At 42.1% G+C, this 18,626-nt stretch overlaps 1 protein-coding gene across 1 annotated transcript; it reads left to right on the top strand.

The window, feature by feature from the left end:
* Positions 1 to 1,911: 1,911 nt before the first annotated feature.
* Positions 1,912 to 12,107, top strand: ARPC3 (actin related protein 2/3 complex subunit 3). The gene is made up of 7 exons (XM_060029363.1): positions 1,912 to 1,998; positions 4,194 to 4,293; positions 7,622 to 7,698; positions 9,700 to 9,768; positions 10,380 to 10,506; positions 10,864 to 10,958; positions 11,431 to 12,107. The coding sequence occupies exons 1-7, from the start codon at positions 1,993 to 1,995 to the stop codon at positions 11,491 to 11,493; spliced, it is 537 nt and encodes a 178-aa protein (XP_059885346.1). The 5' UTR covers positions 1,912 to 1,992; the 3' UTR covers positions 11,494 to 12,107.
* The last annotated feature ends 6,519 nt before the right edge of the window (positions 12,108 to 18,626 follow it).

The raw sequence follows: 18,626 nt of genomic DNA, 5'->3' as shown, positions 1-18,626 counted from the left end.
ATAGGCCCTGGGGAATGGCTAGTCAGTCAACAGATACTTCTCTAGCACCCACTAAAGGAAAGCAGAATCTCTTTTATTGAGTTCTGCCAGGCATTGTGCTAAGAAGAAGCATTTTGCATAATCTCTTTCATTTAATCCTCACAGCAGGTCTGGTCTCCATTGGTGCTGGATCTTCCTGCAGTTGCAGATTAAGTCCTTGTAGAAAACTTGTAACTTGGGTTAAATTTTTAATCATTCTTGGGCCTAGATAGCAGAAGTACACCTGCAGTGTCAAATTTGATCCATTTTCATTAAAGATGCAAAGTGTGAGGGGCCATAGCTATCAGTGGTTAACTTGTGCCTAGCGGCCCAGGCTGGGGGCAGGAGTTGGGTATTTGCACCATGGTCCGCTGGTGTGAGCTATTCTCACAGGGCACTCAGGAGAGCATGATGAGTGGACAACATGAGGACGTGCTGGGCTGCTCGGGGACTTTTTCTGTGGCCCTTGAGGATGCAAAGGTCAAAAACACCCTGATCTCCCAGTGTTGCTAAATTTTAGAAATGTTATTGTCATGTGAGAGGGGAAGAAAGAAAAGACAGCTTTTCATTCGCCCTCTTCATTACTCCTTGAGCTATACCTCCCTACTTTAGCTTCTGGAGAGTCTGGTGTGTGCCTGTGGGGAAGAGGTGAAGGGTCAGATTCCATTTCCTTCCCCTCTCGACACTGGAGTTTAAAAGATGAATATGACAGTTCCAGTCCTGAAGGATTTCACTGTCTTGTAGGAGAGCCTGACGTGATTCTTCAGACAAATTTACTAGTGGGTGCCAGGCACTGGGGCTAAAATGGGACTGCCTAGGGCAAACACGACCTTACTGTCATGCGATGATATGCTGGGCCCTTAAGACTAACCATAAACAAGGAAACCTCTGATAAGGAATGTGAAGAAAAGAAAACAGTAATGAAATGGAGAGTGACTGTGGGGCTACTTTGCATGCCCGTCAAATAAGTCTCCCCCTAAAAGGTGCAATTTGGCCAGAGATGTAAATAACAAATCAGTTGTGGGAACATGGGACAAAGTAATCTAGTTTGAGGCACTGGCAGAAGAAATGGCCAGAAGCAGCAATGACCTTGGCTTTTAACCAGAGGCATAATAGGTTAAGAATTCCTGAGCTTTTAGTATGTTCTGGGCGTGTAATTTCAAAGCACTTTACATGCAATTCGTTTCATCCTCAGAAAACTGAGGTAAGTACTGTTATCTCCATTTTCAGACAAAGAACTGAGGCACAGAGAAGTTAACTTGCCCGGAGTTACACAGCCAATAAATCTTGGAGCTGCATTCAAACCCAAGGTCCATTTTCTCAACTATTACACAAAGAATTGCAGCACATAATCACACGAGTAATACACAAATCCCTTCTCACTGTGATCCTTTCTCCGTTTTTAAAATCAGTGGATTGAGTTCATTCTTTCACTCAACAAGTAGTATTGATGCTTACCATGTACCATCACTGTTATCGGTGTAGTGACATAGCAGTGAACAAAACAATCCTTGTCGACGTTCACATGGAGAGAGGGAGACAAAACACAGAAGTAAACTAAAAAGAATCAGAACTAAGGAAGAAAAGAGAGAAAGGGGAGTGAAGTGGGACTGAATTTAAAATAGTGTGCCCCAAGGAGTGCTTCACTGAAAAGGTGATCTTTAAGGAAAAACAAAGGAAGTGGTGATTTATCACTGGGATTCAGTACCCCCAGATCCATCTCCACTTTTGCCCACACCTCACGCATGCCCGACACTCAGAGCCCATGCCTAAGGCTCGGGCGCCCCCTGATGCCCCTGCGTATCCGCGCAGCCGCAACAGCTAGCCGCGAACAGCAAGGCCGGAAGCGCGGCGTCCTGCCCTCGCCCTCCCCTTCCGGCTCACTTCCGCCTACCCCGCCCGGGCTGCCAGACCGGAAGCGCCGCGCTCTAACCCGATCCTCCTCATCTGGGTTGAAACCCGGGCGCCTCCAAGATGCCGGTAAAGGGGCCGAGCTGGGGGTGTTGGGAGAAGGCGGGGATTTGGGAAAGTGGCGAGAAGTCGTGGGTGCGCTGAGAAAAGCGGGCCGAGGGGGGCAGAGAGAAAGCAGGGGCCTGAGAAGGGGAGAGGCGAGAGGAGCGGGCCGGCCCCTGTAGGATTCGGGCGGCCCGGGGCTGTAGACCGGGCTTGGAGGACCGGGGCGCGGCAGAGTGGGCCGGAGATACCGGGCGTGCTGAGGAGACTGCCTCAGTTCTTCTGCCCTCTCCTCTCCAATCCCGACCCCTTTTCTCGCCCTTTCTGCCTTCCCCCGACTCCAGCAGGGTTCCCAAAGCCTCACTAGAGCCGCGAAGGCCAGGGCTGCCCTTTTAATTTTTCATATCTCAAGTCTAGAGTTAGCTTCTCCTTTTTTTCCTGCAGGCCCACTTCCTCCTCCGCCTCTGGGGGCGGGTCTCTTAAGCTGCTTGTCATTTGTGAGACCCCACTTCCCGGACTCCTCCCCTGTCACCCGGGTAGTGGCGGCCACCCCTGCGCCGCTGGGTTTAGGGCTCTCAGAGCAGACGCAAGGTCCGCGCCCGGTTTCCAGATGTTTCTGTTTTCGCGTGCATCAGAGTGGGAGTAAAAATTGATGGTGGTTTGGTTGCTCTTAAGTTCTGACAGCCAGTCTCTGGGGTAGATTTATCACCATCATGGTCTCCATTTTGCAGATGAGGAAAAAAGAGGTTCAATAACATGTGATTATTCATAGGACAAACATTACTGAGCACCTGCTGCATGCCAAGCACTGTGACAGCAGTGAATAAGGCCAACAAATCACTGTTCTTAAGGAGTTTACATTCTAATGGGGAGACCGACAATAAACATGTAAATACAAATAAAATAAAGAAGATTGTTTCAGATAATGACAAATGCCATGAAGGAAATAGATGGGTAACAAGACAGTATAGCTGGTGAAGGGGAGGGTAGAGGCTTGTTTAGATGAAGCATATCTGTAATAAAAGAGCAAACCATAGTTATCGGTACGTATTTTTACGGATCTCATAGCTACCATTTGACTCCTGATGTATGCCAGGCAGGCCCTGAGCTACACACTTTATATAAATTATCCCATTTAATCCTCACAGTGACTCTATCAAGTAGATATGTTATTGTTTTCTCATTTTGCAGAGGAGGAAACAGAGGCTCAGAGAAGTTAAGTAACTTGCCCAAGGCTGCACACTATTAAATCTTGATAAAGCCTGATTTTACCAGAACACTAAAGCCTTGTACTCATCATTCCAGTTGCACCTAGAGCACCTGGGCTTCCCCTGTGCGGGTGCTCTTAAGAAGACAGACTTAATGTCTGTCTTCTCCATTCACCTGAAAATTCTTCAAGGACAGAGCCCATACTAGCCTTGCATGCCATTGGATCCGCATGCCTTGCACACAGAAGGTGCTTAGGAATCTTTTGATGAATGAATGAATGAATAAATGAATGGGGCCCATGTCTTACAAAAAGCCAGACATCTTGTAAAAAGCAGAACTAGAAATCAGCCTATAAATTGCTCTCATAAATATGATTTTCCCCCCTCCTCCTTTAACTCCCATCCACCCACTGAAAGCAAGTATGTATCTCTTCATTTTACAAATTTGGAAATAGGCTAAGAGAAGAAAAGTGATGTCTTGGTCAAAAGGCATAAAGCCAGGAAGTGGCAGAGCTGAAGAGCCAGTGCTTGGGTTGTGGTTTAACAACAGCTGGGGGCTGGGTACCCCTGATTTATATGGTGTTTGCCTATTTCTATAGTGTAAATACTCCACCAGTTACCAATGTGGTGTCACTGAATGTGGAACTGGAAGAGATGCACATTAGCACCTCATTATATAGTATTTACACCATAAAGATACAAAAGATATAAATAAGCTTAAGATCATATTAAAAATAAATTTTTTAAATAGGAAGTAATAAATTTCAAGTATTTATTACCTTTGTTTTTAATATAATTTACATAATTGTAAATTTATATAATTTCATTTTTAATAATGGCTGTGTTCAGCAACCAGCTTGCCTCAAATTTTCTCAAAATTTAATAGTCAGTTTTCATGAGCCAGTTAATCTTGGATGAGTTAGTCTTTTTTTCCTTTAGGGAAATGTACTTGTTTGCCCTGCTGACATTTGCTCTCTTTCTGCTTTTGTGTTCTTACCTGGCTTGCCACTACAGGCTTACCACTCTTCCCTCATGGACCCTGACACGAAACTCATTGGAAACATGGCACTGTTGCCTATCAGAAGTCAGTTCAAAGGACCCGCCCCTAGAGAGAGTAAGTCGAAACTCCATTATTTTCAGATTTTGGTATGAAACCCTCTGACGTCAAATCAAGGAAATTCTGTCTCAGGTTGCTCTTGTATTTTCTATTTGCTTGGGGGATATTGTGCTCTAGACCTTTTCAGATCATGGGTATATGTTGCATTTAACAAGAAACTGTATTATTGCTGCCAATTTCTCCAGGATATTTTGTTGAGAGGGAAGAGGAAATGTGCTTAATTCTCAACACTCTTCCTATCATCACTATCATTTCTTAAAAACTAATGCTGCTACTTCTGTAGAACGCCATGTCTCCCTCCTTTCTCTGTCATCAAGCTGGAAAAAACAAAATGTATTTTAACCTCTTCTTTATTTAAATCTACTTTCTTTGTCCATTCTTCAGGATCTCAGTTTTCAGCAATACCTCAATCTTAAGTATCCTGTATAATATTACTAATTTCTTCTCTTGCTTCTTGAACATTATATCTTTACTTTCTTTCTTGGTACTCTTTTTTTTTTTTTTTTTTTGCGAGGGTGAGCCATTTTCTTTACTGTTCAGAAAACTTCATTCATTTCAGATGCTATCTGAGACTCTTCTGACACATTCTGAGATGTTCTGCCAACAGTGTAATTTGTATTATATTAGACACCTTTTCCGCCTGCACTGAGTTCCATTCATGGTTTCCAAGACCATAGTTTGGATTACCAATTTTGTACTGACCCTGTCTCCATTCTTCTGCCAGATTATTTGACTTGACTTCCTCTTAATTTTGTTTTCAACACCATTTGAAAGCTCAGTAAACTTAATAAATTTGGTGAGTCACCACACTGTTTACTTGTTCTGAGATGAAAAAAAAGGAACAGTGGGAAAAAGCAGACCAAAAAGAGAAAAAATAATGTAAAAGAATTACAGTGCAAAAGAAGAATAAGAGTCAGCGTTGGCCCAGAGCTCTTCTCAGATCGTTACAAAATACCATATTATATATCAGAAGATGCAGTTGACCAAGGATGGAGTAAATCTAATTACCACCTTTGCAATTCTTGGGCCCTTGAGGGAGAATGGGACCCCAAGAAACCGGAACTCTGATTTCTGTAGATAAGGAGTGACTTCTTAACTCTTCCCTGGGGGCTGGATTAGGACTGAATTGGAATTATGGAGAAGTATAAGCCTGTGCTGTAGACTAAGTAACTGTTAACATTAATCTAATTACTTACATCCAACAAATATCTTTTTTGTGTGTGTGTGTGTGTGTGTGTGTGTGTGCGCGCGCGCGCGCGCTCGCGGTACGCGGGCTTCTCACCGCTGCGGCCTCTCCCGTTGCGGGCTGTGGCCTCTCCCGTTGCGGAGCACAGGCTCCGGACGCGTAGGCCCAGCGGCCATGGCTCACAGGCCCAGCCATTCCGCGGCACGTGGGATTCTCCCGGACCAGGGCATGAACCCGTGTCCCCTGCATCGGCCGGCGGACTCTCAATCACTGCACCACCAGGGAAGCCCTCAACAAATATCTTTTGAACACCTTTTATATACCAAACACTCTTCTAGGTTCTAAATCCTATTGTCTAGCTTCCTCCCCCTCCCTGCAATGTGACATTTAGAACTAGCTGGCTCTTGTAAGCGCTGTTTGGATCATCTGAGGAAGTTTCCTTTTTGCAGATAAGAAAATAGATTGCAGGGAACACAAGTCTAGAGTTAGAATTCTGTTGCAGACTTCCCTGGTGGTCCAGTGGTTAAGATTCTGTGCTTCCACTAGAGGGGGAATGGGTTTGATCCCTGGTTGGGGAACTAAGATCCCATGGGCTGTGCAGCGAAGCTAAAAAATTTTTTTAAAAAAGGAAGGGAAAAAAAAAAAGAATTCTGTTGAAATTCTTCAGAGTACCAAAACTTCAGAATTGTTTTGCATTTCTGCTGTGCGAGAGGGATAGAAGTCAGGGACGAGAAATATAAGTAACCATTTCTGCATTGCAGAAACCAGCTGTTGGATATCAAGATCCTGGGATTTTGACCTTTTTAAAATGAAAAAAAAAAAAAAGGAAAACCCAAAAAAAAGGCAAAGAAATTTTGTAATGAGATCTGTCTTTGTTACAACAGTACTTCTGGCTTTTCTCAGTCTCTAGCCATCTGAACAGCTTGTACAAATATATTTGAAGTCAGTTTTCGTAAAAAGAAAGATGTACTTGTGAATCCCAGTGTGTTCCTAAATGACAGTTAAGAGTTTTTTACCTAAAGCTATAGTATGTAAGGTCAAATAAAATTATATTGAGTACTTTGTATTTTTTAAAAAGCATTTTATTAAAGTTAGTCTATGTTTCAGTCTTTTTTTTTAAATTTATTTATTTGGCTGCTCCAGGTCTTAGTTGCAGCACGCAGGATCTTTAGTTGTGGCATGCATGTGAGATCTAGTTCCCTGACCAGGGATCAAATCCAGGCCCCCTGCATTGGGAGCATGGAGTCTTAGCCACTGGACTACCAGGGAAGTCCCTGTCTCAGTCTTTTTTTTTTTTTTTTAATGTATTTATTTATTTATTTATACAGCAGGTTCTTATTACTTATCTATTTTATACATATTAGTGTATATATGTCAATCCCAATCGCCTGTCTCAGTCTATTTTTATAAATGTATTGAGAAAAGTCTGGAGTGATGTTCACCAACTGTTGAGAGCAGTTATTTCTGGGTAGTGAGATTAGGGTGACAGTTAAGTTTTTTTTCTGTGTTGATTAATTTGTTTCTCTAATGGGCATGTATAATTTTTGTAAAACAATAAAGCTATAAGAATAAATCATGTGCTTATTTTTCTAGAAATTGTTTCTAAAGACATTATATTTCAGTACCCTCATCTTATTTTATAAAACTCCAAAACCCTTGACCGTTGAGCTTGGATATTTTTTTCTTGATAGCTTTTTAATTTTTATTTATTTATTTATACATTTATTTTATTATTTTTTGGCTGTGTTGGGCCTTCGTTGCTGTGCGCAGGCTTTCTCTAGTTGCGGCGAGCGGGGGCTACTCTTCGTTGAGGTGTGAGGGCTTCTCATTGTGATGGCTTCTCTTGTTGCGGAGCTCAGGCTCTAGGCGTGCAGGCTTCAGTAGTTGTGACACGTGGGCTTCAGTAGTTGTGGCTCGCGGGCCCTAGAGCGCAGGCTCAGTAGTTGTGGCACACGTGCTTAGTAGCTCCGCAGGATGTGGGGTCTTCCTGGACCAGGGCTCGAACCCATGTCCCCTGTGTTGGCAGGTGGATTCTTAACCACTGCGCCACCAGGGAAGCCCCTCTTTTTACCTTTTTTAGATGTTATGTTTTACATTTGGCTAATGTTTTCTGCCTTACTCCCCTTGTGTCCTGCTTAGCAAAAGATACAGATATTGTGGATGAAGCTATCTATTACTTCAAGGCCAATGTCTTCTTCAAAAACTATGAAATTAAGGTAAAGTACAGAGCTTTTACTCTTTTTTTTTTTTAATTTTTCTTGTAGTATAGGTGATTTACAATGTTGTATAGAGCTTTTACTCTTTAATTTAGTTTTCTTATGGGGATGGTATCAACCTGGCAGTCAGGGTTGATGTAAGGAATAAATTAAATGAAATGAGATTGTGTGATTTTAAAAATCCAGAACAGTGCCTAATTCTGTAACAATGTTAGTTCCTCGTTTTTCCTCCAAGGTCTACACCATGGGTTGGCAAACTACAGCCTGAGGGCCAAATCTGGCCCACCACTTCTTTTTGTAAACAAACTTTTATTGGAACATAGCCACGTGCATTTGTTTATATATCATCTGTGACTGCTTACATGCCACAATAGCTGAGTTGAGTAGTTGTGACAGAGACTATGGCCCACAAAGCTTACAATACTTGCTATCTGGTCCTGTACAGAGGAAATTTACCAGCCCATGGTCTAGACACTTATTTATATTTATTCAACAGTATTAAGCGCCTACTGTATGAAGTCCCAAACCAAAAAATTCTGCATGCTATGTTACTTTTTTAATATACTTCTATGTCCTGGACCTAAGATGGAGAGAGAAAGAAAATTCAGTGACCTGGACCCTTCCCTCAACCTCCATTTCTTCCCTTCTGCTTTTAGTTCTTGTGAGCTCAGGAGGAAGGCAGAAGTGGGGTGGGGGCAGAAAAGGAGGGGGGGAAATGGAAAATGAAGTTCTCTGAGATGCTGCTATGAGCAAGTTACAAGGAATGTCAATAAATCTTCTTGATAATGTTCTAGAATATGGAACTTCAACTCCTTGCCAAACTTTAATCTCTCGGAATCAAGCAGGATGTGAAATCTTTATTTGTAGACTCTTGGTCTATAAACTGTGGTCTAAACATTCTATGATGTTACAGATGTTTCTATATCTAATGCATAGTCTTAAGTGTGGTGTTTGTAATTAAAGTTCTGCCACATTTCATTCTCTCTCGAATATCATATAATCTTAAAAATAGGGAAAAGTGTAGTTTGTTTCTTTAAAATTATAAATCTGTGTAAAATTTGACATGAAGTATGTGCCACATTTGATTAGCATCCATTTGTCTTCTCCACATTTTTCCTTTGGGTTAGGTCAAGAGTTGGGCTAATGAAGCTCTTCAAGAACAAGTCACTTGTGAAATAATTGCTTCCTCATTTAGAGTCATAAATGTTTCTGTTCTTGGCAGAGATCCTGAAGTGAAAGAGTTTTTAAAGGTTAGCCAGCCGTATGGTTCATCTCAGGTTTTCCAGGAGGCTTTGTTAACTCTCCTTCGTACACAGAATGAGGAGCTATTGGCACAACTCTTCAGGAACCCAAGGGCGAAGGGAGCTGAGGAAAACAGGGGCAGCCACACAAGCTCAGGGTGAAAACAGGGGCAGCCACACAAGCTCAGGGTGGAAGCTGGTGGCTCCCTCCCCAGGGGCAGACAGAAAGGGGGCTTGAGAAGATTGCATGCAGAGAATGGGAATTTTTAAAAAAATATTTATGTATTTTTAATTAATTTATTTTATTTTTATTTATTATTTTTGGCTGTGTTGGGTCTTCATTGCTGTGCACGGGCTTTCTCTAGTTGCGGCGAGCGGGGGCTACTCTTCGTTGCAGTGCGTGGGCCTCACTGCGGTGGCTTCTCTTGTGGAGCATGGGCTCCAGGTACGCGGGCTTCAGTAGTTGTGGCTCACGGGCTCTAGAACACAGGCTCAGTAGTTGTGGCACACAGGCTTAGCTGCTCCGCAGGATGTGGGATCTTCCCGGACCAGGGCTTGAACCCGTGTCCCCTGCATTGGCAGGTGGATTCTTAACCACTGCGTCACCAGAGAAGCCCGAAAATGGGAATTTTTGATGCTGTAGTAACTGCTTTCACAGTTTTCAGTTGATAAATCAAAAGACAAAGATTGAATTCATTTATTGCACATAATTATTAGGTTTTGATCAGAATTGTTTTTGAGTTTTGTTTTCTTCCCATAGAATGAAGCCGATAGGACCTTGATATATATAACTCTCTACATTTCTGAGTGTCTAAAGAAACTCCAAAAGGTAATTAAACTTGGATGATCATTTGTCAGGAACACAAATTAATAGGTATTTAGACTTGTTGAGACTTTAAGGACAAGTAAATATTGACTGGAGCGCAGGCTCAGTAGTTGTGGCACACGGGCTTAGTTGCTCCACAGCATGTGGCATCTTCCTGGACCAGGGATCAAACCCGTGTCCCCTGCATGGGCAGGCAGATTCTTAACCACTGCGCCACCAGGGAAGTCCCCAGCGTTTTCATATTACATTTAGAGTTGAAGATATTTTGAAATTTTGTTTACATTCATTATTACTTCAAAATTTAGTTGTTAGGCCCACTGCTGGGTCTTGTTATTTAGCGCATTAATAAAGAAGCACATGTATGACTGTGTGATAAATTTGATGTTTTAATATGGTAATTATTGTATATCACTATAATTGGTTTCTTTTGTAGTTCTGTTTTATCTTATTCATTTAAAACATTAGTCTGAGAAGGGGCCTACAGGCTTCACCAGATTGCAAAAGGGCACCAAAAACATAACCCCAGACATGGCTACTTAGATAAAAAACTGAAAATTGGATATTACTATCCTTTTTCCCTATGTTTGTGTATATAATTTTTTTTTTTTTTTAAGTGCAATTCTAAAAGCCAAGGCGAGAAAGAAATGTATACACTGGGAATCACTAATTTTCCCATTCCTGGAGAGCCTGGTTTTCCACTTAATGCAATTTACGCCAAACCTGCAAACAAACAGGAAGATGGTAAGAACAACATCTCTACCTTCCTATATGACACAAGATTTTCTCCACTGGACTTCTTAACACCCCTCCTTTTCTTGCCTTGACTGGTGTACAGATTGAGAGTGGAATCTTTAGCCCGTACATTATCTTACTACTCACTCTCACAAAAGATCCTTGGCAACAAGCATGACATGTGGAGAATCTTTTGGACCAAAATGAGTATAGTTATAAAACCATTTGAACTGTCGTTTCTATTTCTTATCCTGTTCGAAGGTATTGAAATGTATTGCCAAGGTCAATGTCGAGATCAGTAGCCAGCCCATTTGGGATGCTTTCTCAAATACATTTTTTTATTGTTCTACCTGCTCTTGATTTTAGAAGTGATGAGGGCCTACTTACAACAGCTGAGGCAAGAGACTGGACTGAGACTTTGTGAGAAAGTTTTTGACCCTCAGAATGATAAACCCAGCAAGGTAAAACTCTTTTCTCATTTAGTTGATAAATCACCTTTTACCCTCTAGCCACTGTTAAACACATTGAGGTCTTTAGTTTTTGCATTGCAGTGTTGCTTAACTTTGGTGCCTTATACATAGTAGGAGTTCACTGAATCATACTGAATAATGAATTGCATGTAATAAAAAATTTTGGTTGTATATTCTTATGTTGGGGCATTGTAAACCCATATAACAGCTTTTTTGTGTGAGATAGCTTTAATGTATTACATTTATTTTGTTGTTGTTATTTTGAGTAACCTGTGAGTCACTCCAAAAGAAAGGGAGGGAGGGAGGAAAATTTTTTATGTATCTTCAAAGAGTTTATATAATATAAGGGCTGCCAGACCAATATTAAGTTTTGTTATTAAGTAAATTCATATTCTGACCTTACCTTGAACTTGCATTGTGATTTGACCACCACTGTTCATTCTGTTTTGTCCCCTCTTGTTAGTGGTGGACTTGCTTTGTGAAGAGACAATTCATGAACAAGAGTCTTTCAGGACCTGGACAGTAAAGGGAGCCTTGGGCAGACACTGTCTTCACAGCTGTGGGCAGCATTTACAGCAAGATGTACACAGTTCTTTGCCTTTATTTCATAAAGTTTTATACAGAGGAGAGAAGAGAGTGTGTCTTTACTTGAAGATCTCTTTATCAAGAATTTGGGGCTGTGGGGTGGGGGAGAATGAGTTGTTGATGGGTGATTTGAAATTTCTGCAGTATTAAGCTGGTGCTTAATGAGTAATAATAAAGAAATTTTCTAACGTTTCATGTCAGAAAAACTTCATTGCTTATCTTTGACATTCACTTAAAAATTTTTTGAGATAATATTCACCCTTTTAAAGTGTATAATTCAGGGGACTTCCCTGGTGGCGCAGTGGCTAAGAATCCGCCTGCCAGTGCAGGGGACACAGGTTTGAGCCCTGGTCCGGGAAGAGCCCACATGCCGCAGAGCAACTAAGCCCATGTGCCACAACTACTGAGCCTGTGCTCTAGAGTTTGTGAACCACAACTACTGAGCCCGTGTGCCTAGAACCCACGCTCCGCAACAAGAGAAGCCACTGCAATGAGAAGCCCGCGCACTGCAATGAAGAGTAGCCCCCGCTTGCCGCAACTAGAGAATAGCCCGCGTGCAGCAACGAAGACCCAATGCAGCCAAAAATAAATAAATTAAAAATAAATAAATAAATGTTTAAAAAAATAAAAAAGTGTACAATTCAGTGGTGGTTAATATAGACACAAAGTTTTGCAGTCGTCACTACTAATTCCAGAATATTTTTGCCACCCAAAAAAGATGTACCTGTACTCTTCAGCAGTCATTCCCCCGCAATTCCTATCCAGCCCTTTCCTCCCACTGATCTACTTTCTGTCTCTATGGATTTGCCTATTCTGGACATTTCACATAAATGGGATCATAAAACAAGGGGTCTTTCCTGTCTTGTTTCTTTCACTCAGCATAATGTTTTCAAGGTTCATCCATGTCAGGGACTTCCCTGGTGGTCCAGTGGCTAAGACTCCATGCTCCCAATACAGGGGGGCCTGGGTTCCATCGCTGGTCAGGGAACATCCCACATGCCGTGACTAAGAGTTTGCATGCTGCAACTGGGAACTGGTGCAGCCAAATAAATTTTTTTTTTTTAAAAAAGGATCATCTGGGCTTCCCTGGTGACGCAGTGGTTGAGAGCCCGCCTGCCGATGCAGGGGACACGGGTTCGTGCCCCAGTCTGGGAAGATCCCACATGCCGTGGAGTGGCTGGGCCCGCCCGTGAGCCATGGCCTCTGAGCCTGCGCGTCCGGAGCCTGTGCTCTACAATGGGAGAGGCCACAGCAGTGAGAGGCCCGCGTACCGCAAAAAAAAAAAAAAAAAAAAAAAAAAAAGGTTCGTCAATGTTATATCAGTACCTCATTCCTTTTTCTTTTTTCTTTTTTTTTTATTGTGGTAAAATATAACATTTACTATGTTTTAACCACTTTTAAGTATATAATTCACTGGTATTAATTACATACCCAATGTTGCACCACCATCACCACTATCTACTTCCAAAACTTCTTTGTTACCCCAAGCAGAAACACTAACCATTAAACCCCTGGTACCTGTAACCCCCAATTCCTGGTGACCTCTAATCTGCTTTCAGTGTCTGAATTTACCTTTTCCCAGCACCTCATATAACTGCAATCAAACAATATTTGTCTTATTGTGTCTGGCTTCTTTTACTCAGCATAATCTTCAAGGTTCATCTATATTGTAGCCTGTATCAGTACTTCATTCCCTTTTATGGCTCAGTAATATTCTGTTGTGTGAATAGACCCCATTTTGTTTATCCATTCATCAGTGTATGAACATCAGAGTGGCTTCCATTTTTTTGGCTGTTATGAACAGTGCTGCCAAGAACATTCATGTACAAGTTTTTGTGTGGACATACGTTTCCATTTCTTTTGGTTATATACCTAGAAATGGAATTGCTGAGTCACGTGATAGCTATATTTAACTTTCTAAAGCACCGCCAGACTCTTTTTTCCACAGAGGCTGCACCAGCTGCACCATTTAACGTTCCCACCAGCAGTGTATGAAGCTTCTGATTTCCCCCACATCCTCACCAGCACTTGTTATTGGTGTGTAGCCATCCTAGTGGGTGTGAAGTATCTCATTGTGGTTTTCATTTGTATTTCTCCAATGCTAGTGGTGTTCAACATCTTTTCATGTGGATATTGACTGTATAACTTTTTTTTGTATAACTTTTTAAAAGAAATGTTTATTCAAATCCTATGCTCATTTTTTATTTGATTTGTCTTTTTGTTGTTGTGTTGTAGGTTTTTTATATATATTCTGAATACTAGACCCATAGCAGATATATGAGTTGCAGAAATTTTCTCCCATTCCATAGGTTTTTTTTTTTTGCCATGAATGAAATGTTTATTTCCCATGAAGATCTTTTTTTTTTTTTAAATTGAAGTGTAGTTAATTTACAATGTTTTGTTAGTTTCACGTGTACAGGAAAGTACACTTTTTCAGATTCTTTTTCATTATAGGTTATTACAAGACATTGAGTATAGTTCCCTGTGCTATACAGTAGGTCCCTGTTTTTTTTTTTAACTTTCTTGCTTGTGTCTTTTGAAGCACAGAGATATATTTAATTTTAGTTAAATGTCATATGTCTATTTTTTCTTTGGTTGCTTTTGCTTTTGGTGTCATATCTAAAAGACCATTACCTATACCAAAGTGTCAATTTACAGCTAAGTTTCCTAAGCATTTTATACTTTTAGCTCTTGCATTTAGGTTTTTTTTTTTTTTCACGTAACAAGAAATTTAATGTAACAAGAAATTTTAGGTCTTTGATCCATTTTTTTAACATCTTTATTGGAGTATAATTGCTTTACAATAGTGTGTTAGTTCCTGCCGTATAACAAAATGAATCAGCTATACATATACATGTATACCCATATGCCCTCCCCCTTGTGTCTGCCTCCCACCCTCCCTATCCCACCCCTCTAGGTGGACACAAAGCACGGAGCTGATCTCCCTGTGCTATGCAGCTGCTTCCCACTAGCTATCTATTTTACATTTGGTAGTGTATATATGTCCATGCCACTCTCTCACTTCATCCCAGCTTACCCTTCTCCCTCCCCATGTCCTCAGGTCCATTCTATATGATCCCTGAAAGTATAGTCTTCTTTGATCCATTTTCAATTAACTTTTGTATGTGAAGTGAGATAGGGGTCTAGCTTTATTTCTTTTGCATGTGACTATCCATTGGTACCGATACCTTCTGTTGAAAAGACTATTCTTTACTCTTTGAATTGTATTGGCTCCCTTGTCAAAACTCAGCTGACCATAAATGCATGGGTTTATTTTTATTTATTTACTTATTTATTTTTTAAACTAAACTTTTTTAATTTATTTTTTTAATTTATTTATTTTTGGCTGCATTGGTCTTCGTTGCTGTGCATGGGCTTTCTCTAGTTGCAGTTGAGTGGGGGCTACTCTTCGTTGCGGTGCGTAGGCTTCTCATTGTGGTGGCTTCTCTTGTTGTGGAGCACGGGCTCTAGGTGCATGGGCTCAATAGTTGTAGCACGCGGGCTCAGTAGTTGTGGCTCGCGAGCTCTAGAGCGCAGGCTCAGTAGTTGTGGCTCATGGGCTTAGTTGCTCCGAGGCATGTGGGATCTTCCCGGACCGGGGCTCAAACCTGTGTCCCTTGCATTGGCAGGCAGATTCTTAACCACTGCGCCACCAGGGAAGCCCTGGGTTTATTTTTAGATGCTACTTTCTATCCTTATGTGGCATTCATTTTTATATTTGGCCAGTTTTTAGCATTTAAGAGGTTTTTATTGTTAGGCTGACAGAAAGTGTGAGTTCTTCCAAAAACTTACGGGACCATGTATTTCCATGTATGTTAAGGTTATAGATTAGATATTTCAGGAGGTTCCTCGAGTCCTTTGGACATAGTTACTGCACTGCCACCGTTATCATACCTTTACGTGGTTGACTTTTACTTTAAGAAGCAGTTGTTTTGGGGCTTCCCTGGTGGCACACTGGTTAAGAATCCGTCTGCCAATGCAGGGGACACGGATTCAAGCCCTGGTCGGGGAAGATCCCACGTGCCGCGGAGCAACTGAACCTGTGCACCACAACTACTGAGCCTGTGCTCTAGAGCCCTCGAGCCTAGAGCCCGTGCTCCGCAACAAGAGAAGCCCCCACTCACTGCAACTAGAGAAAGCCCACGCACAGCAACGAAGACCCAACACAGCCAAAAAGAAAGAAAGAAAGATGCAGTTGTTTTGGTATGTATGCTGGGATAGTATTTGGCCACAAGTACAGAAAACCCAATTTACAGTGTCTTGGGGTTTTTTTTGCTTGTTTTTAATTAATTAATTAATTAATTTATGTCTTTATGCCTGTGTTGGGTCTTCGTTGCTGTGTGCGGGCTTTCTCTAGTTGCAGTTGAGTGGAGGCTACTCTTCGTTGCCGTGCGTGGGCTTCTCATTGCAGTGGCTTCTCTTGTTGCGGAGCACAGGCTCTAGGTGCATGGGCTTCAGTAGTTGTGGCATGTGGGCTCAGGAGTTGTGGCTCACAGGCTCTAGAGCACAGGCTCAGTAGTTGTGGCGCACGGGCTTAGTTGCTCCGCAGCATGTGGAATCTTCTCAGACCAGGGCTCGAACCCGTCTACCCTGCGTTGGCAGGAGGATTCTTAACCACTGTGCCACGAGGGAAGTCCTTGTTTCTTTGTTTTTAATCTGGAAGTACTCCCACATGGGGCAGCCATTTAAGGATGTCATGGGGGGCCCAGTCTCCTCCTGTCTTCCTAATCCACTCTCCTTTGCATGTGGCTCTCATCCTCATAGTCTCTAGATGCTCCTGCATCTCTGGGCTTGGTGGAAGGAAGAGGGGAGAGCATGAGGGCCAAAGGAGTATACCAACTGAGTGCCACCTTACCTACCCTTCCCAGAAATCCTGCCCAGACCTACACTTTTGTCTTCTTGGCCTCTAGCTACAAGGGAGCCTGGAAAGAGGAAAGTTTTGAGTGTGTTGTTAGTCAGATTGTTTGTAATGTGCTACTAAGGACAAAGGGAACGCTATATAGGAACAGAACTAAGTTTCAAATTGTATTAAAACTGGAGCTTTGCAGTGATACTTGATTGACTAGAGAATTTCCATTTTGGCTTTATGGGTTAATATGTAATTTAAATGTGAGTTAAATACTGTTGGGCATCTGTTCACTGAAGATCTGAATTATGGACTAAGTAAGTACCACATTTCACATACCAAAGAATGTGGGTATGTTAAAACATACTCCATAGATAGGTAAAAGGATAGTCTTGAAGCCAAAAGAGTGCTATTGTTGGGTTGTTTGTGTTTTTGTTTTATAATTAAAATTCTTATCTAAAATCAGATTCTGGGTGTTTGGGTTGGAACTTCTGTTACAGACTCAGAGACATGTCAAAAAGAAAGAAAGCTACAGTGATTCATATCAAGATTAAAGGTTTGTTTCTAACAGATGTGTTGTGTTTTTTTTAATTGTGGAATCTTTGTGATAAAAACCAACTCCTGTGGTGCCTGTTCCATTAGTACCAGCAGGGAGAGCACAGACAATAAGCGCTAAAAACCTGGCTTCTAAATCATTTCCCATTAGTGCTATATGGTAAGTGTTTTGTTTTTTAATGTACCAGAGAGAACGGTTTCCAAAGGATTTAGAATAAATTATACATGAAGTATAGCATAATGGGTTCAAAAATACATCTTTAAGCAAAATGTGATGTCGACATTAAAAGAATATTATTACAAGGTACAACCTTTTTTTTTTTTTTTTTTCTCGGTACGCGGGCCTCTCACTGTTGTGGCCTCTCCCGCTGCGGAGCACAGGCTCCGGACGCACAGGCTCAGTGGCCATGGCTCACAGGCCCAGCCGCTCCGCGGCATGTGGGATCTTCGCGGACTGGGGCACAAACCCGTGTCCCCTGCATCGGCAGGCGGACTCTCAATCACTGCGCCACCAGGGAGGCCCACAAGATACAACTTTTTAGGGAAGGCAGTTTAGTAATAATTATCAGATTTTGTTTGTTTGTCTTTTAAAAATTGTATCAGATTTTTGTTTTTTTGGTTTTATTGCTGTACACGGGCCTCTCACTGTTGTGGCCTCTCCCGTTGCGGAGCACAGGCTTGGGACGCGCAGGCTCAGCGGCCATGGCTCACGGGCCCAGCCGCTCCACGGCATATGGGATCTTTCCGGACCGGGGCACGAACCTGTGTCCCCTGCATTGGCAGGCGGACTCTCAACCACTGTGCCACCAGGGAAGCCCTGTATCAGATTTTTGAATGTTCATTCTTTTTGGTTCAGCAACTCATCTTATCCTATTTTTTTTTGTTTTTTTATTTGGCTGTGTTAGGTCTTCGTTTCTGTGCGTGGGCTTTCTCTAGTTGCGGCGAGCGGGGGCCACTCTTCATCGCCGTGCGCGGGCCTCTCACTGTCGCGGCCTCTCTTGTTGTGGAGCACAACCTCCAGACGCGCAGGCTCAGTAGTTGTGGCTCACAGGCCTAGTTGCTCTGTGGCATGTGGGATCTTCCCAGACCAACCAGGGCTCGAACCCGTGTCCCCTGCATTGGCAGGCAGACTCCCAAACACAGCGCCACCAGGGAAGCCCCCAGCAACTCATCTTGAAGTATTGTTGAATGCTGAAACACACACACACACACACACACACACACACACCTGGAAATAATTCAGACATCTTTTAATAGAGAATTGGATAAGTGAATAATCATGGTGCATCCATAAAATGAAATATGCAGCCCTTAAAAATAATAAGGGGCTCTATCTGTTCTCTTATGGAAAGATGCCTTAGGGTATACATCATTGAGTTTAAAAAAAAAGGTTGAGGGTAGTATTATAGTATGATTCCATCCTTGTTTATTTAATTGTATGTACTCCAAAAAAAAGTAGGGGTTAAGAGTGATTACGGTTAAGAGTGATTACTGTTAAGAGTGATTACTTTGCACCAGGGGCAATTACAAAGACTTGTACATCCTAAGTCATATATACTACAATTCAGTAAGAAATGTGTTACCTTAATAACCAGGAGGGAAAATCTAGTTTTTAAAAAGAACATTGAGGGCTTCCCTGGTGGCGCAGTGGTTGAGAGTCCGCCTGCCGATGC

This window comes from Delphinus delphis, chromosome 13, assembly GCF_949987515.2.
Source record: "Delphinus delphis chromosome 13, mDelDel1.2, whole genome shotgun sequence".
NCBI classification, from domain to species: Eukaryota; Metazoa; Chordata; class Mammalia; order Artiodactyla; family Delphinidae; genus Delphinus; species Delphinus delphis.
This window is presented reverse-complemented; position numbering and strand designations above follow the sequence as displayed.